At 38.4% G+C, this 26,862-nt stretch overlaps 1 protein-coding gene across 1 annotated transcript; it reads right to left on the bottom strand.

Moving 5' to 3' along the window:
* Positions 1–11,533: 11,533 nt before the first annotated feature.
* LOC121638234 (neuronal acetylcholine receptor subunit beta-2-like) lies at positions 11,534–25,147 on the bottom strand. Its single transcript, XM_041982871.1, has 9 exons — positions 25,001–25,147; positions 24,674–24,861; positions 19,622–19,767; positions 16,639–16,683; positions 16,445–16,554; positions 15,729–16,255; positions 14,144–14,634; positions 13,061–13,206; positions 11,534–12,639 (listed from the first exon to the last, which is right to left on the bottom strand). Exons 2-9 carry the CDS (start codon positions 24,714–24,716, stop codon positions 12,624–12,626), a joined length of 1,524 nt encoding a protein of 507 aa, XP_041838805.1. The 5' UTR covers positions 24,717–24,861; positions 25,001–25,147; the 3' UTR covers positions 11,534–12,623.
* Positions 25,148–26,862: the final 1,715 nt, after the last annotated feature.

Genomic DNA, 26,862 nt, shown 5'->3' with positions numbered 1-26,862 from the left:
TCTGCCTCAGGTAAAGCCAACCAGCAGTGGCAGATTAGATATAAATATCCAAATACATGAATCATAGGTGCATGCACACTGTCCCTAATACACACACATTTATAAACACTTGATGCTAAGTCTGCCCCTTCCCCCGTGGCTTTATCTTCCTGGATAAACAAAAACAACCATCACAACAATGCAATTTTTGTTTGAAAAAGTTGTGACAACTGTCAAGTTTTTTTCTTTTCAACATGAACAAAACCACTAAAACAATGTTGTATTCTTCTCCTCCTTTTCCTCTGCAAAAGAAGGGAGTTCACTGATTCTAATCTGCAGAGACAAAAGCTGCATAAAAAGAACAGATGAAGAAAAGCAGAATGAGCACAACAGGGATAATGTGCTTTTGCTGTTGCTGGTGTTGCCATCAGACAAGTGCTGTGCTCACAGTGTGCCGTCATGACATGCTTGTCTTCACCAGCCTTATTAGTGAAGCAGTTTGGAGGAGGAACTGGGTGAGAACCAATGTTTCTGCCAGGATTGTTTAGTGTGATGCACCATGACTTGTCCTGCTGTCCCACCCTGTGATGTTTTATTCATAGGGTTTTTTTTTTTTTTTTTTTTTTTGTAAAATCTGGGTGCACTAAGTCCAAAAGCCTCTTAGTTCTCTTGTTTTACTGGATTTTATTCCATTTCATGCTTTCCGCCACCTTTTTTTCATCCACACCGCACACCTGGAGCAGATTTATTTCTTCTGCACCTACTCTCATTCATACAACATACACTGGAGCCATCTTTCATCCTCAAGTGAAACACAGCACATTAAAATATCTATCTCCCTCGCTAGAACTTTTAGACCATGCTGAATTATTCACATCCACATATCTGCGCCACGTCCCCTGACCCCGTGAAGAGTGCTTTTATTTCCAACCCCACGTAATGAAATCCAAATGGTCTGTTTTTTCTCTCCCTGGCATGACCATCTCACGGAGGTGCGTTTAATGGACTGGAGTTGATGGGAGGCTTCTGGGTTCTTCCAGGATAGGGTTGTCAATATTGTGTCTTAACTATATAGTGTGGTGGAGATTACAATAAGGACAACAGAATGCATGATTTTCAGAAAAGCTCAGAGCCATGTATCCAAGAAATCTCATCAGTTTCCTGTCCTGGTAATGTAATCTGTAATGTAATTTTGAGATAGCAGCATATCCCTAGGCTCTTGTTTTCAGTTAGACAGCATTAATGTGGCATGATGGGAACTATATTACATTAATACTAAAATATACAACCTCTTACCATGTACACTTTTAGTACAGATGTGCACAGACATTTAAGGGGCTGCTTACAGTGTACGATTGTCCACAGCAGCTACTTTAAATGTCGCTCCACTGGAAAGGCTCTTGTGTAATGACATTCTCACACTTAGCTTTTAACATTGTCATGTACCTGTCTGATGAGTCGCCTGATGATCATCATGCACTCCAATCACTCTGGTTTGGATCCATGTGGCTGAGCCTCATCTGAAATAGTTGGGATTAGAATAAAGAATACCACTGTCCACAATCTGTTTTTATCACAGTCATTATACACTGCCAGAACATCTCACTTCTGTTATCACCTTTATTCAGCAATATCTTCTTACAAATCTTAGTTTTTGTATGAAAGCCCTCCGTTAGAATCACAAATGGGTTCGTGGACTTCAAAATTGTTCATATCTTCCCTCTTAGAATGATGAAAACCAATCTTTTATGTTGAAAAGATGTGCCAGCTGGCTCTGATTTGCAGGTAAACGCCCAAAAATATCAATAAAGATAAAGACTGAATGACTGTGTGCAGACAGAGACAGGCAGAGGCAAGGAAAAATAACACACATAATGTCAAAAGAATGAACAGAAGTAAGGCAAAGTAAATTTGTTTGTAGAGCATTTCCTGTAAAAGACAATTCAATTCATGGTGAAGTTGCTTTAATGTGCATATGTGTGCAGTCTTTTCAGGTTTTGGGAGGACCAGCGTATTGACTGTAACTTGTTACTGAATAAATGAAAAACAGTTTAATTTTCCTCTAGGAGAATTCTAATGTTCTGAACACAGTCTCTCAATATATTGCTATTTATTTTAAAACAACAAATGTTTTGTAATTTACCTCAGGCTATTTAAGAGATCTGATCAAAAACATGATTTTATCATTGTATTTTAATCAACTGAACAGCAGAAGACAACACAAACACTGATTTTGTTTCCGCACAATTGGCAGGGCTGCAAGGTGGCGTGGTGGTTAGCACGGCGGCTTCAAGGCAAGTTCGCTGGTTTGAGCCTCAGCTGGGGGTTTTGAACAGTGGCCTTTCTGTGTGGAGTTTGCATGTTTTCATCATGTATCCACAGGTTTTCTCTGAGTACTTCCTCCGGTGGTTGTTTTTCTCTCTATGTTGGCCCTGTGATGGACTGGTGACCTGTCCAGGGTGGACCCTGCCTCTCGCCTGGTGATTGCTGGGATAGGCTCCAGCTTCCCCGCGACCTGAATTGGACTGAATATTAATTGAATATCCCAATGTTCGTGCCTTTTGTTGATAATCACTTCCACAGCATGAAATGATTAAGTTAGTGCTCTCTATCAACAGCAATGTTAGTAGCATTAGCTGCTAGCTTAGCTTTGGCTCTGAGCCCGTTTATGCAATTTCCAGCTTGTGTCCTGGTCTGGTCATTAAAAAATAATGAAGTCTTAGTGTTATCATTAAATAGAATCTAACCTGAATATTCCAGGTCATTAGGCAGCCACAACAGCTTAAAAAGAAATAGAAACATGTCCACAATCATGAGGGTTTGTTCATGCAAAGCTGATAAATAAGCTGTTCCCACGCCTGTATTTATCCATGATTTAGTCACATTTCTAAGCATTATTATGTAGCTCATTACATCTGGCTCTAAACATATGTTTCTAACACGTAGCCCAAGTCATTTACACCAAGATTTAAGTAGAAAAATAAAAAACTCTGACAAAGTGTGGAATTGGCATCAAAGTTTTATTTTCTTTCATGAAAATTTCTTAAACTAAAGCCTCTCCAACATGATGTCCTTCTTTCCTTCATGTGAGCTTTTGTGGTCAAATCAACAATCAACAGACCATCTTCAGTATGGCATGTCACACATAGCGACATAAACACTAAACAACAGCTTTCTACATGTGGCTGTTGTTGTGTTTACTGCAGATTATCTGTGTTTTGGCAGCTTTTGGTGTGAAAATACTGCCTAAGGAATGTGATGAACTTTTATTCAAATGATATTGTGCAAAATGGATGTTGTTAATATGGTTTCGGTTTGTAGCTGGACGTTTAATATCAGTCTCATAACTGTCACTTACACAGCAGGACACAGAATACCTAACCTTTTCCTTATACTGTGAAAAGAAAAAAAAGATCAGTTGGAAAGGTGAAGAAACAACTAATTAATTTAAGGAAATGTGAGTTATTGCCTCAGGAAAGGCGGAGTCAGTGCCTACTGATATGATGTAATAACTAAAGAGCAATCTTTGCACCCTGTTTTTTCTTGAACATTTAGAGATAATAAAATTTTACAAATAAGTAATTAAGTTATACACTGTGTGCAGAATTATTAGACAAATGAGTATTTTGACCACATCATCGTCTTTATGCATGTTGTCCTACTCCAACCGGTACAGGCTTGAAAGCCTACTACCAATTAAGCATATCAGGTGATGTGCATCTCTGTAATGAGAAGGGGTGTGGTCTAATGACATCAACACCCTATATCAGGTGTGCATAATTATTAGGCAACTTCCATTCCTTTGGCAAAATGGGTCAGAAGAGAGATTTGACAGACTCTGAAAAGTCAAAAATAGTGAGATGTCTTGCAGAGGGATGCAGCACTCTTAAAATTGCCAAGCTTTTGAGGCGTGATCATCGAACAATCAAGCGTTTCATTCAAAACAGTCAACAGGGTCGCAAGAAGCATGTTGAAAAAACAAGGCACAAAATAACTGCCCATGACCTGAGGAAAATCAAGCGTGAAGCTGCCAAGATGCCATTGGCCACCAGTTTTGCCATATTTCAGAGCTGCAACATCACTGGAGTGCCAAGAAGCACAAGGTGTGCAATACTCAGGGACATGGCCAAGGTAAGGAAGGCTGAAAAACGACCACCACTGAACAAGACACACAAGATAAAACATCAAGACTGGGCCAAGAAATATCATAAGACTGATTTTTCTATGGTTTTATGGACTGATGAAATGAGAGTGAGTCTTGATGGGCCAGATGGATGGGCCCGTGGCTGGATCAGTACAGGGCAGAGAGCTCCACTCCGACTCAGACGCCAGCAAGGTGGAGGTGGGATACTGGTATGGGCTGGTATCATCAAAGATGAGCTTGTGGGACCTTTTCGGGTTGAGGATGGAGTCAAGCTCAACTCCCAGTCCTACTGCCAGTTTCTGGAAGACACCTTCTTCAAGCAGTGGTACAGGAAGAAGTCAGCATCGTTCAAGAAAAACATGATTTTCATGCAGGACAATGCTCCATCACACGCATCCAAGTACTCCACTGCATGGCTGGCCAGAAAAGGTCTAAAAGAAGAAAAAATAATGACATGGCCTCCTTGTTCACCTGATCTTAACCCCATAGAGAACCTGTGGTCCCTCATCAAATGTGAGATCTACAGGGAGGGAAAACAGTACACCTCTCTGAACAGTGTCTGGGAGGCTGTGGTTGCTGCTGCACGCAATGTTGATCGTGAACAGATTAAGACACTGACAGAATCTATGGATGGCAGGCTTTTGAGTGTCCTCGCAAAGAAAGGTGGTTATATTGGTCACTGATTTGTTTTTGTTTTGTTTTTGAATGCCATAAATGTATATTTGTAAATTTTGAGTTGTTATATTGGTTTCCCTGGTGAAAATAAATAAGTGAAATGGGTATATATTTGGTTTTTGTTAAGTTGCCTAATAATTATGCACAGTAATTGTCACCCGCACACACAGATATCCTCCTAAGATACTAAAACTAAAAAAGCCCCACTCCAACTTCCAAAAATATTCATCTTTGATATTTATGAGTCTTTTGTGTTCATTGCGAACATAGTTGTTGTTCAATAATAAAATTAATCCTCAAAAATACAACTTGCCTAATAATTCTGCACACCCTGTATACTCAGTTTAGATAATGCAACAGTCTATTACGCCAACGTTTTATCTGATGAAATTGGCACACCTGACATGGTGAAGGCTAAAACAAGCCACCTTGTTCTTAAATTGTGGATCATCACTGTTATGCACACACCTTACATACAGATCTGTTCATTTTTATGATTGATAAAAGCAATAATTTGACTTCCCACACAGGTCTAAGTTTACCGCAAGAGTGGCTTCATGCAAACCTTAGTGCACTGCACCTACATAGAGATGATTTACATCAGCAGTTGGGGCTGTATTTTCATCTTGTGGCCAAACTGAACATCCACACAGGAATACACCTAGCGATGCTCATGTGATTTCATGCTGCGTTTGCAAAATGAAATCCCCCCAGGACAGGAAAATATCATATGGTCTTATATATATATATATATATATATTTTGTTAAAAAGTGGGTTGCTGGCAGTAATTGCAATAAATTCTAAGGGGGTCACTATTCTTGGGGCCAAATTACTTCAAAACTGACCCAGCAAGTTTAAATTTAAGTTGCATGGTCCCCCTTTCAAATATATGGCTCAGGATAGCTTTCACTTACACACTGAGCTTCGCAGGTGCATGTTAGTGATGATGAGCATGAATCTGAATTAAGTGTGGCAGTTCACCAGTTTGGCAACAGTATGAGTCGGTAGCTTGCTCTATAGAGGAAAGAAGTATCTGACACTCACTGATTATCAAGCCACAGGCAAAAGAAATACTAAAAATACACTCAGTCCACTGTTAGTACATTGTAAGTGCTATTTAAGAACATCACACCCTTAACTGTCTGCAGGGCATCTTTTATTCATTGGTGTGGCATAAATGGGAAGAAAGGGGTACAATTAAAGTCCAATGTGCTCTCTTAAATTTACTTTGAAGCAAATTTTTTAACCTTTCTGGCAAGTATGAGATGTTAAGACTGTGAAAAGGCTTCCAAACAGTCACAATTTGCTCTTACACCCATTTAAACATCAGAAATAAATGGTGAGTCATGTTTGCCATGAATTTGTTTCTCAGTGCTCTTCATGCTAGAGTCAGTTTATGGTCATCTCCATCCACGATGCTGAACAGGCATACCTACGACCCATACACACAAGCTGACACACAGACAGATCAAATGTTGCTGGAAGTGGGTTATCCAGAGGGAAAAGCTGACTTAAGCCATCATGCTTAGCTGGTGATACCCACAGGAACCAGAAAATCGCAGCAAAAACTGACAAAAAACAATACTGCAGCCAAATCTCAGAGCAATTTGTCTAAGAACTGAAGGGTTTACTGCATATACAACTAGCTCTTTCTTTTTTCCGGCAGTAATAAGCTGAAACCTCTCAATTTAAAACAATCCAAACAAATGTGCAGGAATTCACTCTGAAGGCTGGGATCTTGCACGCGGCTTGGCCCATGTTCTTACTTATTTGGGCGTGTAGTGTGAAAAAGGACAGATAATTGGGTTTATCATTGGTGTATTTTTAGTTCCCATTTTTCCACACACAGATTATGAAAGAGAAGGGATAAGGAAGAGTGAAATGGAGAGTAGTAAATAGAAGAGGAACATGCAGGAGAAATGAAAAGAATGGGTCAGAAAGATGGGATAAAGCAACGGTGTTCTCCTCCTGGAGCTCTTGTGCAAGAAGACAGAGCAGAACGTGTTCGCTTGATGGCTGCAGGGGGAGGGCTGATAAACCCCATTTATTTAGAATAGCAACCTGAAGAAACTTAAGTAACAGGAGGAGCAATATGTTCAGCATGATTCAGACATCAGTTAACCCTGGTAGTTTTTGCAAAGCCTAGGGATGTAAATCTGCTGACATCTGGGTGGTTTGAGACATCAGATACAGTCTGTGAGACAGAAAAGGCTGCTTTTTTACTGTAGCCACAGAAAAACTGAAGATGAGGGAGAAACAAAAAGCCTGCTTTTCTGCTTATCTGTAAATCTCTTAATTATCAAAACTCTAGTTATAATACTTTAACAAAATGTTCCCCTTCTGTTTATGTTTAGACAAGCTTAATATTGTCTGGTTGTCGGCTCATATTTACCACACTGCCATTGGAGTGATACAATATCCTTTTCTAGCCTTTGACAAGAGGCTTTGAAAGACCAATCTTTTGAGAAACTGTGATCATACTGTTCATGAACATGGAACAAGAGACAAAGCAAGCATTGGGCAGTCTTCCAATGAAACAGCCATTTGAGGAAATCAAGAAATGTCCAGACTTGACTCTTAAATCAGTTTTGAATTCTACCGAGAATGTGTGAATTAGAGTGAAATCCTTCCAACCTCTGAGACTAGAGTCCATCTTGTAATTATTATAGACTGCCTTTACATCCCTCAGCGGCTCTTACTAGCAATCGTCAACAAGGAGGACAGCCACACCACGGGGCGTGTGAAAGAATGAAAAGAACAGTTAGGGGCCAAGAGGGAAGTGAACATCTTTTGCAAATGATAGATCCTGGAGAAATGTCATCCTGTGTAAAGCTAGAAACTATTCAGGAATACGGGGCAGCACATTAATTCCACCCAAAAAAAAAAAAAAAAACTTATCATTTTAGGGGATTTGATGAAGAAAAATAAACGTTACATTTACATCTAAAACTGCAGCGTTACCGGCTTCATCAGAATCAGGTTTACTGAGATACAGGACATAAAATCCCCAAAACAAAATCTTAATCTTCAAAGCTTCTTCCAGTGTCCAAAATATTATTAATTTAAGATAAAACCTAAAATGTTAGCACAAAAGTGTGGTGTACAGTAAGCAAAGAAACGGGATAAAACACATTTATGGTAAAAATAATGACTGTAGACAAGTTGAGTTAAAAAGCTTGTTAGCCAAGTTAATAGCTAAAGATATTTTTAGAGGGAAGAAGTGACATTTGATAAAAAGAGCACTTTATATGGGGGTGGCTTTTGCTTTGTGGTAGTGTGGCAGCCAGTGGCAAAGACTGGAGAGATGGGATGGAGGGAAGAAAGATTTTAAATAAATATCAGCAATTTCTGGATGCAAATGTCACTTTGCAAGCAAATAAAGTAAGGAAAAAAGAGGCTAGCTTCAATGTCAAAATCCACCATAACTGCTTCAGGAAACACAAACGAAAGCCTTTTTTTTTTTTTGTCTGCATTGTTTCCAATACACGTTTTCTCATGAAGCTGCTGCTGAGCAGAAAGTAGCAGGAGTTTCAAATCAACATATCAGAATGCCTTAAAATATGTAGCTTTTATTGTTTTGTTTTTTTTTAAATAGAAACCCAGTTAAAAGGAAAACAGAACAAATTTGCAAAACCAAGTCCTGCAGTCTCTTCTCACTTCAGGCTTTTCTATCAACCAAAATCCCAAAAATTTATGCTGCTGAGTCTTTCTGTTGAAGCCGTTTTTACTAATTACTTTCTAACAAGGGCTACATCTACAGACCACAACATTCAGACTAAATTATGACCTTGTTCTAAAATTAAAAATATATTAACATTGATTAATTTCTTTATTTTCCATTCCCACATTATTTCATACAGGGTCACGGGTGGCTCCATGTAGCCAAATGCAATCACTGAATACTCTAAGTATTGCTTTATTTAAGCTAGGTTGATCAGAAATGTTTGCATGGCTATTTCTTATTCACACTGAGTCCTTAATCGGATTAGTATTAGAATATTTTTGTGCATTTTATGCAAGCCTCACTGCTTGACCAATGCTTTTGGGATAACGTTAGATCAAGTCTTTATAGACAAGGATTTATTGGCTACTAATGATTTCATATCCAGTTGCAGGTTTTTTCCAATGATTTTCACAATAAAAAGCTACAGTATATACAAATTCAATAGAACTCAATGTTTGCAGATTTCTCACATATTCACAACCATAAACACAACATTACATTATATAAGCTAGCAGCTCAGAGCTGGCCTTCCTCTTCCTCATCTGTTCTTCCCCTGGACTCACCAACACAAATCTCTCAGCTTCATACTTGTGTTAACCTTCCACTGATATCACACACACACACCTACACACACAAGCCAGAGGGAACCCAGTAAATATGGGTTTTGTCAATAACTGTCCACCAGAGCAGAGGCTCATAGTTTCTTGCTGATGTGCTGACTTCAGGTCAGAAATCAGCACTTCACTTTTGCTGAGATAAGGGATTTGGACCTGTTAAATCTTATCATGGTCTACTCTCTCTCTCTCTCTCTCTCTCTCTCTCTCTCTGTGTGTGCGTGTGTGTGTGTGTGTGTGTGTGTGTGTGTCCATTCAGGCAATAGTCCATTAGGAGTAACAGGGTGCTGCTGACAGATAAATGGGGATCCAAATTCCACATATTATTCTTTCTGTGTCAGATGAAGTTTACAAATTTGGGAACATAAGCTTGGGAACACAGACTTGTTCTCAGTGAAGCAAAAGCATGTGTGTTTTCAAGCAGATTCGCTCTTTTGTTAGACTAAAGGAGGACTCATTCATTCACACACATTTATTAACATGACTCTGCACTTGACTGAGCTTTTATCACTTTGGAAAGATACACTGAAAAGACTAAAGCTGTTTTAATTCAAGTGAGTTTCCGTGTGTAGGAATAACCAGATTTAATATTAAAAATAAACCCTTTCATCTAATTAATAGCACTGAACAAGGATAGAAATTGTGCAGGATGAATGTCTGGACATGCAGAACTACACACACATTCACAAGACTGCACACACATGCAGAGCAGCCGTGTCCTCCGATGCTGCTTGATCAATACCTGGAAAACAAGTTTAGGAAAAGTTCTTTCAGAAAAAGAACATTGTATGACACATTTATGTCGTCATACAAAATGTTTTCAAAGTACAGAAATACATTGTTTCTGCCAACCTTGTCCGCCCCCCACCCTCTGAGTGCTGAGTACCTACTTTCATGCTGCACTGGCAGAAGTCAGCTTCAGTTTGCTGAATGCCATTTATCCTCACTACTAAACAATAAAATGCTCTTTCTTTGTTGCCTACACTCTCTTACAGCGAGAGCAGTTCTACTACATTTACCCTCAAGTGCTGAACTCCTGCTGTCAGTGTTCAGCTCAGACTTTGTCCAGACAGACAATGGAAACCTGCTCTCCAAAGTACAGACTACAAGTCCCTGAGCTTGTAAAATTATGTTTGGACAGATTTCCACAGCTTGTAGTTTTATATAACCATTTTAAGCATGTAGGAAAATGTCTGAACTCCTTTAAAGTAGGCTTTTTATCCAAAAATGTGATTTCAACATCTGAGGCAATGTGGAGTTCAGTATTTTGGTCAAGGACACTTTAACATGTGGTCTATGAAAACCAAGGATCAAACTACTGATTCTCCAATTTAGGGACCTTCTGAGCCAAAGTCACCCTAAAAAACATGGAACAGACATGACTTACATGCTACTAAACATGGAAGTAAGTACATAGAGTACAGAGAGGGTTTGAGAGATGAAGCTAAAACACAAATGTTAAGCTGAACAACCCAGTCCCTTCTCAGTGACTGATGTTTTAAAGTAAATTTACATAAAATGTCATTTTAGGATCCACATGCATTTCCTTCCTCTTCCAGACACTCCTTTTTTCTCTTTTTTTTCTTTTTTGAACCTTTCTACACAGTAAAACAATTTAATTAAAGTTATGAAGTATGTGGTTTTCAAAGTTGGGTATTAAAATGTATTTGATCATTATTTGTAAAATATCATGAATCCCATAAACAAATGGTTTGTAATAATGTTTTAGATCAATCTATATTTAAATTTGGCAGCTAAGTCCTATCTACCCATGGAAAAGTCAGGTGTCCTTCTTAAAAACATTACTTTAAAGCAAAAATGACAAGATCTGTGTTCATTGGCACAAATACAATGTTTTCTGTTTTGTCTCTATTTCAAATTTCCAGTCAGACCAAGATGCTCTACCATGTCTGTGGCATGCCTTCTTCTTGTGTTTTGCAAGTTCTGCAAAAGACAAAAAGTGATCCTGACATAACTGACTCCCCCCCCATTTGATGAATAAATCAAGTAAAAACTGGGTTCTTTAACCTTATGGACTTTATGTGGACTTTCATTATGCATTAAAAGAGATGCCCCCTGCTGGTCATTTAAAGGAACGCAGGTTCAAGCATTTGCACACTGGTTTCATCCTGTTTCCTGTGACTGTGCCATTTCATATGTGCAGCCTATGATAAGAATGCAGATCAGTGTTTCAGACTGATAAATATATGTACAGTATATCACCGTGTATGAACTGAATGCCAGATAAACTCTTTTAGTCAAGATATCTACAATATTACATGTGCAGAATGCATGTTACCAACAAGTTTCACCTCATTTGTTTCTTACCTTTCTGTATTTGTAAAGCAATAAATGACAGTTGTTGTAAATTTACAGTTCAAACAGCTTTATTTATTTAGCATGTTGTATCAGAATACAGTTAGTGTCAAATTGCTGTTTTAAGTGAAACATGGTGGCAGTTGTCAAAGCTGCGGGCTGGAAATGAGCTGCTGGACAAAGAGTCACACAAAGAGGTGGATTTCATACATCTCTTTCGGTTCATGACACACAGTAAAACTGTAATGATGCTTTAATGTGTGCATGTACTGCACGGAGAGTCTCACTGTCTTTATATCCATTTTTTTCTTTCTTTGCTTTTAGAGAATTTTTTTAAGCATCTCAGCTTCTTTGACAGATCTTGTGATGTGACAAAAAAAATAGTGACTAACCGAGCAGAGAGAGAAACACAATGTCAGAGGGTGAAGGCAGAAAATATATTCTTTTAAATGGGACAATGCATGACGTTTATAATGCTGCTGGTGGAAATGAAGCAAAAAGCTCTGAAGCAGAACAATGAATACGGAGAAACGAAGATGCTGCATTAATATTTTCATGAAGGGAAAAAGGACAAAATGTCCTCAATTTGTTGAAGCAAAGCTCAGACTGAGGAGCGTAGAGAAGAGAAACTGTGCTCCACCAAGCCATATCTCCATAAACAATTGGTTGATATGTTCATATAATTTCCGTATCAACAATCCTGCAGAAGAGCTGACCTCACAAGAGCTGCAGTGAGGAGAGAATCAGTGTGCCATTGTTGGAGTCTGTTAAACCATGAAGTCAGTCCAATGTGTCACAAAGACTCATATTCATTCTTTTTTTTTTCTTCTCTTTTTAAGCAAATCTGTCATCTTGACAGGAGTTACTGAGCTGTCGAGAGGTAAAAAGTGTATCAGGGTTGCCATGCCTCTGATTGGAGAGGAGTTCCTCCTGATGAGGGTGGAGACAAGCCTGCCAAACATAGAGGCTGTGCATTAAGCAAGGGGTCTGATTCCATCTTCATTTTAAGTCCACTGTCACAACAACCATAGCTGGCTTCTCAGATTTGATCTGTTGCAACACCAGCAGACAACCAGCAGCCACAGATCACTGCCAGATATCGTGTAGCTCCACGAAGCTTCTACAGAGAGGCGCCTGGTGGTTTGCTTCCATTTTCATGTTATCGAAATACTAGAAATCTCCATATCTATGGGAGGAAAAACAACTTGGTGAATAGAAGTTTAATTAATAGATACTCTATAAAAAACAGCGTATGAATGCACATTAAATGTATGTTCTATTTCTGAAATTATTAACAATATTTAATACTTTTTAATTAGAAATAATACTTTAGGGTAGAAATACTGTTCTGCTTTCTTGTAAAACACAAATAAAAAACAAATAAATAACTCATTTTTGAAATACATGATAGATAAATGTAACAGAAGAGGAAATAACGATTTTCTAAAATTAAAAATGGCCAAACAGAAAGAAAAAAGTTACCAACAAAACAAAAGCTAATCTTCTTATTTCAGAAAAACAGGTTTCAGGTTATTTATCAAGCAGAGAGAAAACTGTGGAAATGATTGGTTAATGTATTTTAATGTGTCTCTGTGTATGTTACTCACTCTGTTTCATCAGCATTGGGTGTGTTATAGCTTTGGAACAGTGGCTGCATGAAGAGTCCCAGAGTTCCCACCACACACACCAGGATAAAGATCCACAGGAAAAGACGGTCTATTACCATGGCAACATATTTCCAGTCCTGAATGATCTGGAGCCAAATCACAAACCAAACGGTTTCCATTATTACAAGTTATGAAAGATTTAAAAACAATGTGTAAGAGAAGGGTCAGAAATATTCCTGTCGATTTATTTATTTATGATCCTCCTTTCTTTTTTTCCCAACTTTGGTAACTCAAAGTGTGTCAGGACTGACACCGACAGGAAGTGAAGCACCTTGATGAAAAGTGTTTAGAAGAACACAAATCAGGGGTTAGTTTTACCACAGAGTAGGGATGTAAATCCAAAGGCTGATCACAATATATTACACCGATACGGTGGATGGCGATTCAGTGTCTGCCAGTTTCACAAACTCTGCCAATTTCAATCTGATTCAAAAGTATGTGATACTATCCCACACCAATTTCATACAATCAGTAGCATTTATAATTATAATGTAGTAACCTAGAGGAAAGAAAGTTAAAAGATAAAGTCCTATTAGCATGCGTTGAATATAGAGTAGTAATAGTATAGTAGTAGTATAGAGAGTAATATAGAGTAAATAATTCCATATGTTCTTACAAATAATGACCATTAAATTTTGGATTGATGTTGTTGGCGTGTCGGTCATTGAATCGATGTATCAGTGTTTTGTTTCACCACTATCATACAGCTGAATCAGTGTGAGAGTGTGAGGACATTTTCTTATTTTTATTTAGGACATTTTCAGATGTAAAAGGCTGATGGACTAAAAAATGGTAAGTGAAAGATGTGTCTTGTCTACCTCATGATACTTTGTAATCTTCTCATTGTTCCTTATTGCATATCAAATTTCATCCATCTCCATAATCTGCTTTCAAATGTCTCTTCTTCCCTAAATCTGTCTTCCCACTGTTAAATCGTGTCCTCTACTAATTTAATTTTTCTATCATATCTGTCCTTCATGATCACTTCTTATTCTATTTATAACCACAGCTTTATCTCCTCACCCCTTCATCGTCGTCTTCCGTCTTCATGTGTTCAGCGATGTATCTCACTCCATCCACTGCCTCTTCTAGATCTGCATCCCACTGAGTAGCCAAAGGCCTCCTGAAGTCTGAAAACCCACTGCTGCCACCCGGGATGTCACCCACCTTCCAGGAAGACTTGTGTCCCAAGTCCTGGTTGATATAAAATGAGGGAGTGTCTGTTCGGATTCCACCCAGTCTGATGTTGGGGTACTGCCTCTTGCCTGAGCTGCTCTTTGAACTGTTTTTACAGATGGTGTTCCGGCTGGCATACTTTCGGCGGAGTTTATCACGGACATGAGAAGAACCTGGACGCCTCATGAAAAGGAAGATTGGGAGGCGGACCAAGAAGAGACGTTTGACCCAATCAGGCATGTAGTGGGTGGATGGCGAGCGGTGGTGCACGTTGAGGACGCAGACGGTGCTCACGATGGAGAATGTGACCAACACCATGGTGAACATCAAATATTTACCTTAGAGAGAATAAATAAGAAGAAAGCATGATGACAAACCTAATCAGAGAAGCAACTGCTGCTCCTCATTAGTCTGGCGACGGTTATAAGGGCTTTTTCTAAACAATTTTGAGGCTATCATTCTGCAGTGAGGAAGATTTTTCACAAGTAGAAAACATTCAAGACAGCTGACCATCTTCCCAGGAGTGAACAGTGTCCTTTGGACAAACGATGCTAACATGGAGATGTTTGGCCATAAAGCTTAGTTTGGTAAAAGTCAAAAACAGCATCAACACCAACACTTTACACCAAATGTCAAGCACAGTCATGGAAGGATGATGGGTTGTCAGTACACATATCATATTTGACTTTTTACTTAGTTCATTTATTTTTATCTATTCCATAAAAATATGTATGCAATTTAATATTGTCATATTTATATCATAGAAATGTTTTGCAGCTACAGAACCTAGACACCTTGAGGTCACTGAGTCAACCATGAACTACTCATTAAAATATTTAGAGTAAAATGTCAGCCCATTTGTCTGACAGCTAAAGCTTGAATGAAATGAGGTCATGCTACAGGACAATGATCCCAGACACAGTAAATCGTCTACAAAACAAAATCAAGATGTTGCAACAGTCCAGACTTCAGCCTGTTTAACCCTCTGATGCATGAAATATTAATAAAGAGCACCACATTTTTTTAACATACAATATTTTACTTCTACAGATAGCTTATTTGACTTTTTAACTAACCTATAAAAATATGCTTAAAATAATATTTTGTCATATTTATATCATGTAAATATTCTATATAAACACAACCATATAATTCCCTTGTCCTGGTTATCACTGAGGCAAAGCTGGTAATTATAATGTCTGCATTTATATTGAATCCTGTAAAATATTTATTTATGCTTAAGTGAGTGGCAGTGTTTTGGATCACACAGAAATGAAATAAAGTTCAAAGATCTTGCCAAATGAATTGTCTAATTCATATAGTTTTCTTAGATAATGATGACGACACATATTTGGCTTCAAGTATTTTTGGTATCAGTTTATAATTTTCTCAAGTCTGAACACTTTTGCTCACCAATAAAAATGTGACTAACCTATGAGTGGCACTGCTAGAGAGGTGGGTGGCACTATCTTTGATATCAGCAGCAGGAACACAGTGAGCGCCAGCAGCACTGAGATGCACAGCGTCATCTTCTCTCTGCAGTCGGATGGCAAGTAGAACACCAGGATAGCCAGCGACGTGATGAGCACACATGGGATGATCAGGTTGATGGTGTAAAACAGAGGCTTCCTTTGGATGACAAAATCATAGGTGATATCGAGGTAGGTGATGTCATTGGGGTCCTCGTTTTTGCGAGCTGGGAGCGAGACAATGTCCCACTCTCCGCTTGGTGTGAAGTCATCACGGCTGGCAAAGTCACTGGTGAGGATGAGGTCCACCTCTGTGTGGTCGTACGTCCAGGAACGGAACTTGAGGGTGCAGTTCTGCTGGTCAAAGGGAAAGTTCTGCACCTCGATGGCGCAGGCGGACTTGTAGATTGCAGGGGGGAGCCAAAAGATGTCCCCTGTGTTGGAGACCACAGCGTTGCAATAGAAGGAAACCTCATACACACCATCAGCACTGTTTGGAGCAAAAATAAGGACAGCAAAGATGAAAACATTGAGGAAGGCACAAAAAAAGAAGTCACATTAACTGAATTATTGTATTTATTTATTTATAGAAGCTACTGCCCTTTCCTTCCCTTTACAGTAGTGACAAACTCCAGCTTTCCCTTTGGTGACTCTTGGGTGGGATGATACACATGCTCACTTGTTATAAAGCACTATGTCAGGAAGCCAGATGAGTTTGGATGGTATTCGTAGTTTCTTGATGCCTTCATATTTCTCTGGGTCCCATCTCAACCTGTAGTCATTCCATTCCTACAGAGAGAGTGCAACAAGCTGCATCCAGAATAACACACCAACATACAGGATATACAGTGTCAAACAAAGATGCTACTTTACCTGGAACAGCCACACATTGGTGGTCATTATCTGTTCTCTTTCATTCTGCAAAAAATAAATTAACAAAACAATGTTTACACAAATTATCATTTCCATGAAATGTCAAGTTGATTTTTTCTTTCTTTGCAAGACACAGTGTAAGGTATCATAGTACACCATCAAGTAGCTAACACAAGGTTTGGTACCATTTTGCAGCAAAACAATATTTTTTCAAACAACTTTATCAACGTCATGTCAATAACTGTACATTTTTTGGGTTCTTTTTTTTCAGTCAAAAATCAATCTGTTTACTGTCTTTTAGCTGCCTGTTAACTGATTATTTAAATATTCCTGCCCTCTCCGTACATCCAGCTGCAGGGCAGCGTGCAGCCATGAAGGCCCTGACATTGAGCTCATTGTTGGTGGTTAATAAAAGTCTCAAACAAATCACTCATTTTCAAATAAGATTGAAATACATATGTGTAATTGTGGTGTCATTCCAGTAAGGTAAGTAAATTTAATGCAACTATATATAAATATGCATGGACCAAATAAGACTAGAATTTGATGTGCAGCTGTGTAAACGTCTGCTAAATGCCACCTGCTATGATAATAAGCAAAAATTTTACTTAAAATGCTTAAGTTTTTCCAAAAAGGGTTTTGACATGTTAAAAATGCTTGAGTTCTAATAAGACACTGCAGAAGGCTTAAAGAGTAACCATTACCACTAAAGCATGCAGGAAATGTGGCAGTTTTAAGTTCGTGAGAAGTGCTGTAAACATGCATGTGCTTGAGTAACTGGAATCATGCAACCTGAAGATTTACCGTAGCTTCTTCAGTCTGGTGTATTGAGAGGAAGCACTGATTCAAATAATATGCTCTCATAATAACCCACCCCAACAGTGTTTTCTTGCAGACCATCTGTGCAAATTGAATAGTTGAAGAATAGTCTTTTCACAGCTTTGGTTGATTTGTTTCTGTGAAAGTCTCTAATCATGCCCGTACCAATGCATACTAATCATACATCACTGGTTTCCCCAGTGAGCAGAGTCTTTAGACAAGAATCTTAAAAATAAAGCAAAGACTAATCATTTAGGTCATAAGATTTGCTCAGGTTAATCATTTTTGGGTGGATAACAAATAGAGCAAGTCACATAACCAACTGATAACATTGCTTCTTATGAATCCACACGTAAGATGAAACAAGAAGAAGAAAAAATAAGCAATAAACCAAAGAGCTCAAAGTTTTTGTTGGACTTTGTGCTGGAAGGCATTGTCACAAATGAAATCCAAGAAGGATCCATGTGAGGAAGGGAGGTTGACTGTTGGAAATATGGTGGAAGTGCTCTAAAACATTGACAATAATAAAGAAAAAAACACAAAAAAAAAACTAATGACAATAGTCTCTCCACCAATTTTTTTGCAGGGCTTGTCTGCAGGGTGTCCAAATGTGCAGTGGGTGAAATCTGGTGTCTACTCAGGACACATCACTTGTCTTTCACAAGGATAAACCAAAGAAACAAATAAATAAATTCAGACTCATTCCAACCTAAAGGCAATTCTAAGCTGCCACTTGATTCAACCTGCAAGTGTTTATACTATGACAGTATGACTGCATTAGTAGCGTTATCTTTTTCAGTATTTTTAGAATGTCTATGTGCACACCAAGATGCTGCTGAGAAGCAGTGGTTATTTATTCTATAGAATAAATTACAACCTCTTCATCCAGCAGGAGGTGAGGAGACGTAGGATTGCATTTCAAGCCCTGCACACCCACGCAGGTGTTTTTAATTACTCTGCTTAGTTACACAAACAGGTGAAATAATCCTTTTTCATGGCAGATGTTTTAACATGGCATGCTAGAAACAGCACAGATGTAAATATTAAATGATCGATAATGATGGCAGAAGTCAACTCAGCTGCTATCATTTAAAATGTCAGTGGTAAAATCTGTATGTTTCTATGTTTTGATGTCAGCTGTATAAAAAATAAAACTAATTAAGATGTTAATCAAGCGCCTCTTTAAATTTCATTTTAAGAGTTGTAACCTGGCAACATAAAGTAAGTTAAACACCTTCATTTCATAGCTGACTCATTCCTTATCAGTGCGATCCTTCATATCACATTTTTAGTTTTCATCACTAAGAGTTTCAGTTTTGTTCCGAACGTTGCCCACCTTTCGCTCAAACACAAACAGATGCCTCCTGCCTGCTGAGGTGTGTTCATTGTAATTCAGGTAAAAAAAAAAAACGATGAATCTGGTCCATGCCAGGTTTTCATTTGGTCTCTTATTGGTCATTCATTTGTGGGCTCAGGTCATAACAAGTGACATTTCATTACCACAAAGTGTGTCACGATGATGATGTTTATATGGCACTAGGAAAAAGATACTTTCAGAGCAAATGTGGACTTTTAAGTAGAATTTAAACACTTTAATGTCACTGAGATGGTATGACACTGAAACTAAAAATTGGACTTATAAACCCAGATAATGCCATTTGAGACTGAATAATCCTGCATGTTTTGCACATTTACACTTAACCAGACTCAAATAGGTCTAGGCCAGAGACCAGCAAGTCTGGCCCCCGAGGGCCACTGTGGTGCCGGTTTAGATGTTTCCCTTGCTGCACCTGATTTAAATGAAGGGGTCAGTAAGGGGCTAGAGCAGAACATGATAACAAGCTGTTAAGAGAACTATTTAATTTGAGTCAGGTGTGTTGCAGAAGGGAAACATCTCAAACCTGCTCAGCAGTAGCCAATATAAACATATACAGAGCATCATTTTCCATCTAGCATCACTAACATCCATCTAATGAGTGATACAGTATGTCTGTGCTGGGCACATATGTCACTTTTGTTTAAAAAAAGACTAAATAATGAAAGTGAGGTTACAATGTGTCTGCAAAGAGTTAAATTAAATAAAATATCTTACTTTTCAGCACTATGGTATCAATGCTCAGAAAGTTGTGATGCATGATTAAGTCTGTACACTGTATGTACTCACAATACTGATGAGCTGAGACAGCGACACCTGTAAAGAGATGGTGACCTGTTGGCTTTTATTGACAGCTGGTCGGATCAGCTTGTTGTAGCGCTCTGGACCCAACAGGTAGTTTACCAGCCGCTCCTCTGCATTCTCCGCTCTGCTGCCTGAAGGTAAAGCACAGACAGCAGCAAGACAATCTCAGTGGGTATAATTTCCAGGTGCTGCAGGCTGAGGCATATATTTCCATTTACAATAAAACATCCAAGCTTACGCATCATTTCACTGCTCCGCTTTAAAAAAACACAGCTGGTTATCCAATAATTAATGATATAAATAAAAGCCATGCATTTGGCAAACCTCAAAGTCTGGAAGGAAGGAAGTCGGTCTCCTATTTAATTTAATTATTTTTAAGACTTAAAGCACATATGCATACAAAAAAATTAAATAAATAAAAACTCACATCCCATGTTGGTGTATATAAACAAGTTTTAAGATTTTTTTACCAGCAGGCATTAGGGCTGTATCATATGTTTCAGTAAAAGTGTGGGTGTGTTTGGGTGTGCATCTTACAGTCTGTTTACTGCAGGGTTTTAGAGGAAAAGGACAAAGAAAAATCCATCTTGCATCCTGTGAAGCGATGCCTGAAGCTTTGTTTTTCCACAGCTCTAAATTATTGGTTACATAAAAGTAATGGCATGAATAAGTCAGAAACAAAATGCTTTAGTTCGACTCTCTTGGCTTTTGCTGTCATTATGTCTGCAGTGTCAAACAAACTGACAACAGCGAAGTGAGCGTTTAATATCTGGATGGCTTCCCACTCTGTGCCACATGAATTGTCTGTTTCTGTAAGATTACAAGCAGCGAGCGCTGAGTGAGCATGGATGTTCTACGCCTCTAAAGCACCCTGCCGTTTCACCTTTTCATGTCAGAATAAACATCATTGGTTTCAGTTAAAATGATGAAACAGAATCTATTGGAACTAAAAACTGAGATAATGACTTGCCATCATGCATCTTTGTGTAAGAGAAAGATATAAGATAAAGGTAGGTTAACTTAAAGTTTAATTTTGTCATTTGAAGTGGCCTTTTTAGAGCTTGATTGTCTGTATTAAGTGAACATGGGTGTAATGCTTTTTAACCACAGCAGGCAAATGTCTAATTATTGTGTATTTTTAAGCTCAATAATAAATTAGCTGCATAGGAACCTGTTAAATATAAAAAAGCATGGAGTTTATGTTTTATGGTTTCTTTACTATTTACAAAACACATTCATATTTTCTCCCATTTGTCAAGCTTTGCTCTTCTTGATAACTTCCTGTCAGGATTTTGGCCAAATTGCAGCACTGATTAAGATAAATAAATGACGTACCATTATACTGCCTCCACCAAAACCTGTTACCCTATCAGTGCAGCAATCAGCATAGAGTTCTCTACATCTTCTTCACATTTCCTAACTAACTGCTAGTAGGTGGGTTCATGCTCACAGGGATGGATGTCACGATTACTTAATTCCACAATTAATCACTGTCTTAAACACTATGATTAATTAACCGTAAAGATCCTGCAGAGTCATCACTTTCCATAAAGGGATATGTCTGAACCATATGAACATGAGCAAAACTTCCACACCACATGTGTTGCTGCTTGTGTTGCTTTGTTTTGGTTCTGTGCGAGTTACAGAAGAGGCAGGTCTCAGTGTGACAGCATGGCAGGACAAGAGTCAGTCCCTTCAAACAGACAGATGAAGTCATCCTTGTTAGATTCTGTTTGTTTAGGTTTTTTTGGCCATAGAAATTAAATAACATAAAAAGTTGCAGTGAAGGGAGGACATATAACCAGTACGTGGTGGTATGATCATCACGTCTGTACAGAACTTTCAAAACACGCTATTAGACTCACTTAGAGAATTTATTTTCAGCTTCTTAAGCCCTGATAAAAACTAGTAAATATCACACAACATTACTCCATTTCTTCCTTCATGACTACCTTTCCTTCTGAAACTGTTGATCTTCTGTGGTTCAGCATTAGAATACATCCCTATTACATAAATCCTACAGAACCCTGAGGACATATAACCCCCAAAGAAACGCTTTACAACACTGTTTAACTTACAAAGATTAAAAACAGAAGGGTGGCAGATGCAAGATACTGTTGTGTAGTCCTTTGTAAGTGTCCTTAATAAAGAAAAGTGCCCACATAACAGACAAAGGAATGCAAATACAGAATAGCCACTAAAAAAACAAAACAAAAAAACAAAGAAAAACATGGGAGCTGATGATTACTGACTATCTACGTAAATCTTGAGGTAAAAGGTTAAATGAGATGTTTTTTACGTCCCCCTTCACCCCTTTCACCATTTATATCATAAACAAAGTGCATCTTGCAGTAATTTGCTAACTATTTTAAGCTCCTGAAAGCAGATTAAATGACCTGCTCTGTTTTGTAATCCTAATGTTAAGTGACATCATCTGTTAAGACACCGCTGCTGTGAGTGAGGACTGGTGCCAAACACCGTTACACAGTACAGAGCCCAGTCAAATCTTCAGGCCTTCAAGGAAATGCCAACATTCAGAATAACATGGAGGAAGACAGGCAGACATGCTGTGTGCCTTTGGGTTGTATTATATCTTTTGAATCATTAAAGACCATGATTTCAGGGTATCTTTGCCTTTAAGGATGTTACAATAACGATAGACGATTATGCCTGTCATAACAGATCATCTTTATAAAACGTCATGATTTTCTGCTGTTTGGACATGGTGCACATGCTTTTTTTGGGGACTGGTTGTTTTGTTTTTTGTTTTTGTTTTTTTTTTTTATTCATAATTCTTTTGTTATACTGCTGTGGTGTCGTTTGCACTTAAAAGCTGCAGCTAAACCAGACCCTTCAAGCTGCACCAGTTTCACGGGCAAAGATGCACCACTCTATAAAACAAAACTTGAATCAAGGTCAGGTTAATAATAACAGGTTCTTCTGTGAGCCATTCAAGTGTGCTCGCTAAAAGACAGAAGATGGCCCTTTCTTGGTTGTAGCTATAAAATAGCCCTCTGTAAATAATTAACACAGCCCATCTGCTTTTACTTACGAATATTTTTAGAGATGAACATCACACACTTTCTGATGTGGAAGTTCTTGTAAGGAGTCTTTTTTTGCTAAGACACAAAACACCCCCCTTGTCTTGTGGTATAAAAGAACTTCATGAGTCAGATGTAACAATAAGCTGTTTGGTTAAGATAAATGCTACTTTCTATGAAACACATATTACAAAGCTGCATTACACATATTTATGGGCACAATACTATGAAAAATATGTACAAAACTAAGCTAACCACTGCAGTGTGTATGACTGAAGGTGGCTGGATCATGTCCTTGATATTTTCTCTAGAATTTTTGTAATATAAAGCAGCTTAATGACAAGTTTAATTTCTACAAATAGGCACATATCCCACCAACAAATTTAAAAAAGTATATTACCTGGATGCTAATACTCTCCACTTTGTTAGAAATATTGAAATAAGTTAAACAAAAGAGACATTTTGTGGTTGTATGGTATGTGAATAAGAGTTTTAAACTACACTTTAGTTATAACTGTTTAAATCAATTATTTAAAAAGAGGAAAGTGACACAAGTATAGTAGTTAGTGACCTATCTGAGCTTAAATTAAAGACACTGTTAAACCAAACAACTTACAATTAAGGGCATACAAGTGCAAGTAAACGTTTGCATGAAGATTAACCAATAAATCTATCTAAAATCTTTTGGAAATTCCCTTCCTCTCTCTGTCTTGTTGCTCTGGGATAACTTTAACTCAGGATTTTAATAAATAAAATCCACACTGCACTACTGGACAACAAATTGACAATAAGTCTCAAGCATTTTATAACACTAAGTTAAATACAGAGATGTAGGCTTACTGGATCAGTTTGGCTTTTCTCAACCCTCAGAATATTAACCCTTCAAACTCCACATCATCGGTTCCCACCGAGCACTGTCGCTTATCTGATCAGCAGTTTTTCAATAACAGTAGTGTGCACCTCAGTGGGGTAAACTGTGATAGACGGCTTACTCTTTAGGTGATCTACATGTTCACATTTATACATTATATATCCCATCCAGGAGGTTTATAACCTAGCTACAAAATGCACAACAAGTGATCCATGGTAACATAAGAGATAATGTAAGATAAGATAAGATAAGTTAAGATAAGATTTTACTGATCCCTCAATGGGGACATATACATGTATACATGTCACAGCAGCAGGATATAAAGGAGGAATGGACACACACACAAAAAAGGGGGCAATGACAAAAGCAGCAATACATATTCTACAGTGAGATATATTAAGAAATATACAAAAATAATTAATTATTTAGATATAAATGCACTACAAAAGTGGTGGGAAGCAATGGGGTGTGATGAGGTGGTGAATAGACAGGGTGATGGGGTGATTTCAGTAATAAACTATGTTCATACTTCTTTTTTTATTTCTGGTTTTTGGCCTTCGTGGTGCCATATCCATTGATACCTTCATTTTAAATAATTTTAGCTTCTTAATCTGACTACTGAGGCTGTCATAAAAAGAAAATTCTGCAAAGATAGCTATATGTGGCTCTGGCTTTTAAGGGTTAAAGTACATTTGGATTAAATTACAAAGTACAAACTCGTTTTACTTCATCTTACAGTAAATGAGCAGAAGTTATAGAAAAGTCATGATGTCGCATTCATTTAACAATTTTCACATACTACTAAGAGTGTGTGTGTGACTGTGTGTCTGTGTGTGTCTGAGAGAGAGAGAGAGAGAGAGAGAGAAAGAGAGAGAGAGAGAGAGAGAGAGAGAGAGAGAAGGGAGGCACATGTTCATCTCGTCTTTACTCAAAAAGTGTTTCCAAAACAGTAAAACTGAGCGCACATCAGCACCTTCGATAGTCTCCCTTCAAAGCAGCAAAGCTGACTGATTTCTTACAAAGAATCTGGTTTTCTGATACACGCTGTTTGTATAATTGCTTTTGTGTTCTTATCATGCATTTCGATAAGAATCAGACTTGTGAGAAAAAGAAAAAAGGACTCACTTGTGAGAGACAGAATGAGGAACAGGACAGCGTTGGGTGTCATGTCCTCTCCGCTGCTTTCTTGTATTGTCCTCCTTTTTAAATAAAATAGTCAGAAGTCCGTTGAATGTGGGTATACGGTCCGTATTCCGTTGTGAACGAATAAATCTTTCTTTCTTGTTGTTTTCACGCAACTGGTCCGGTTTGTTCTGCTTAAATGTTAACCACCGCAAATAAAGAAGACAACTTTTACAAATACTACAGCGAAGATGCTATCTGCACAAAATGTTTATTTTCTGAAGACAGCATGCTTGTGTTTTATCTCCTTGCGTCCTGTAATCCCTCCACCTCTGCTACAAACCAGCAGCGCTGACAAACAACACGCTTTGGATCCAGATGAGCTCCGGTTTGTTGTTCCTGTCGTCCAAAAAGTCCAAATTAAACTTGTCTGTGTGCGTTCTGGTCAAGATCGAAGTCCTCTGATGAAGAGCAGCAGATGCTCAAACTGTGGCGCGCGCAACCGGCACGCGGGGGTTGCTATCAGTTAAAGTGAATGAAATGACCAGTCAAACTCCGCGCTGCTCGGAGGAGAACTCAAGACGAGAAAACGAGTAGAAAGGGGATGGGGATCCGCGAGGAGAGGTCTCTGTGCGCCTGAGTGTGTGCACGTGAGATTCGGACTCATGGCATTCATGATTCATGGCATTGTTAGGTTTAACTGAGACACATAATAAAAGAAAGAAAAAACAGGGTCGCCAGAAATTAATTAGCTCCTTGTTATCTTTTTGAGGCCAGAATATAAACTGTATACATGAGGAAAGTAGACTAGCCTAAGGTTGAACTAATATCTCAATTTTATCCCTCTTTACTATTTGAACCACTTTAGACATGTTCAGTCCTTAACAGCAAATATCGAATCAGCCAATCACATGGGAGCAAATCAATGTATTTACTCAAAGAGTGTGAAGACGAAGTGGTGAAAAGGCTGAGAAACCACACTTCACAATCCATCTTGCATCCTACCAGTACTCTGATGTCTCTCCAGCCAGTAAAAGTGAATCCTATGTTGACTTGTCTTATCTCTTTCTCTCTCAAGGCAGTTCTCAAGTCAAAAGTGGGTCCAACTCAGTACTAGCAGGGTAGACCTAAGAACGTGGTCGGTGAGTGTACATTCTTCAGCCCATGAGAGCTACATTCTGCACAGCATCCACCACAAGGACCACAGTATTTTATAAATGGACATTTTTGTGCATATTTTCTTGTTCTTTTGTGACAAGGTCAGGTGATCATCCACAACCTATCAGACAGACACACTTTGTTTTCATTTCAAAGATGTCTCCCTGAAACCGGCTTTGGATTCTGACGGCAGCTTGACCATTTTCAGTCTCTGTAAAGTTCCAGCAGTCTTGGATCAGTTGATATAGTTTGTTTTTCCAAACCAGCTACGCAGTCATGAATTTGTTTGCTCCACTTCATGGGCAACTGTTTTATGAACAAAGTCCAGTATGATGGTGGCTTTGCAGGAAAGGTAGAAGTGAGGGCATTAAACTGAAGAGTCAAGGCTCTTCCAGCACTAACATGAGTCTGTTGACATTATGGAAGCATTTTAAGTGCAAACTTCACGTGTGTACTGAAAAAGCAGCAAAAAAAAAAAGCTAACAGGATTTGATGCATCATCAGTACGTTTACATGGAAGGAACATCTAATCAGAATAAAAATGTGTCATATAAACATGTCATTTGAAACAATAATGGATTAGATTTATAAAGTGCTTTTCAAGTCACCCAAAGCGCTTTACACTGTATCTATTGTTCATTCACTCCTCATTCATACCTGGTGATGTTAAGCTTCATGTGTAGCCACAACTGTCCTGGTGCAGACTGACGGAAACCTGGCAGCTAACCTGCACCACCGACCTCTGAACACCACAGAACATTCATACACCAGCGATGCCAACACTGGAGGCAAGAAGGGTGAAGTGTCTTACCCAAGGATGCAACAACAGATTGACTGGGGGAGCGGGACTCAAATGGAAAGAATTTTCAATCCGAACAAGACTTAAAACTTTTAATGATTGGATCAGTAGGAAAAAATAACCTTGTATACGCCCAGGCTTTGTCCACATGTAGCAGGGTATCTCACAAAATGAAGATTTTTTTTTTTTTGTGATTTGGCCTGTAATCCACACAAAAACGCTGATTTACAGCATT

Source organism: Melanotaenia boesemani, chromosome 4, assembly GCF_017639745.1.
Source record: "Melanotaenia boesemani isolate fMelBoe1 chromosome 4, fMelBoe1.pri, whole genome shotgun sequence".
In the NCBI taxonomy this organism is placed as follows: domain Eukaryota; kingdom Metazoa; phylum Chordata; class Actinopteri; order Atheriniformes; family Melanotaeniidae; genus Melanotaenia; species Melanotaenia boesemani.
This window is presented reverse-complemented; position numbering and strand designations above follow the sequence as displayed.

What these genes read in the sequence shown, in the direction of transcription:
- LOC121638234 (XM_041982871.1), bottom strand. Translation starts at nt 24,716, where the DNA reads ATGACACCCAACGCTGTCCTGTTCCTCATTCTGTCTCTCACAA. An exon ending in CCTCATTCTGTCTCTCACAA is followed by an intron (nt 19,768 to 24,673) that starts GTGAGTCCTTTT and finishes CTTTACCTTCAG; the next exon opens with GCAGCAGAGCGGAGAATGCA. An exon ending in GACATAGTGCTTTATAACAA is followed by an intron (nt 16,256 to 16,444) that starts GTGAGCATGTGT and finishes TGCTCCAAACAG; the next exon opens with TGCTGATGGTGTGTATGAGG.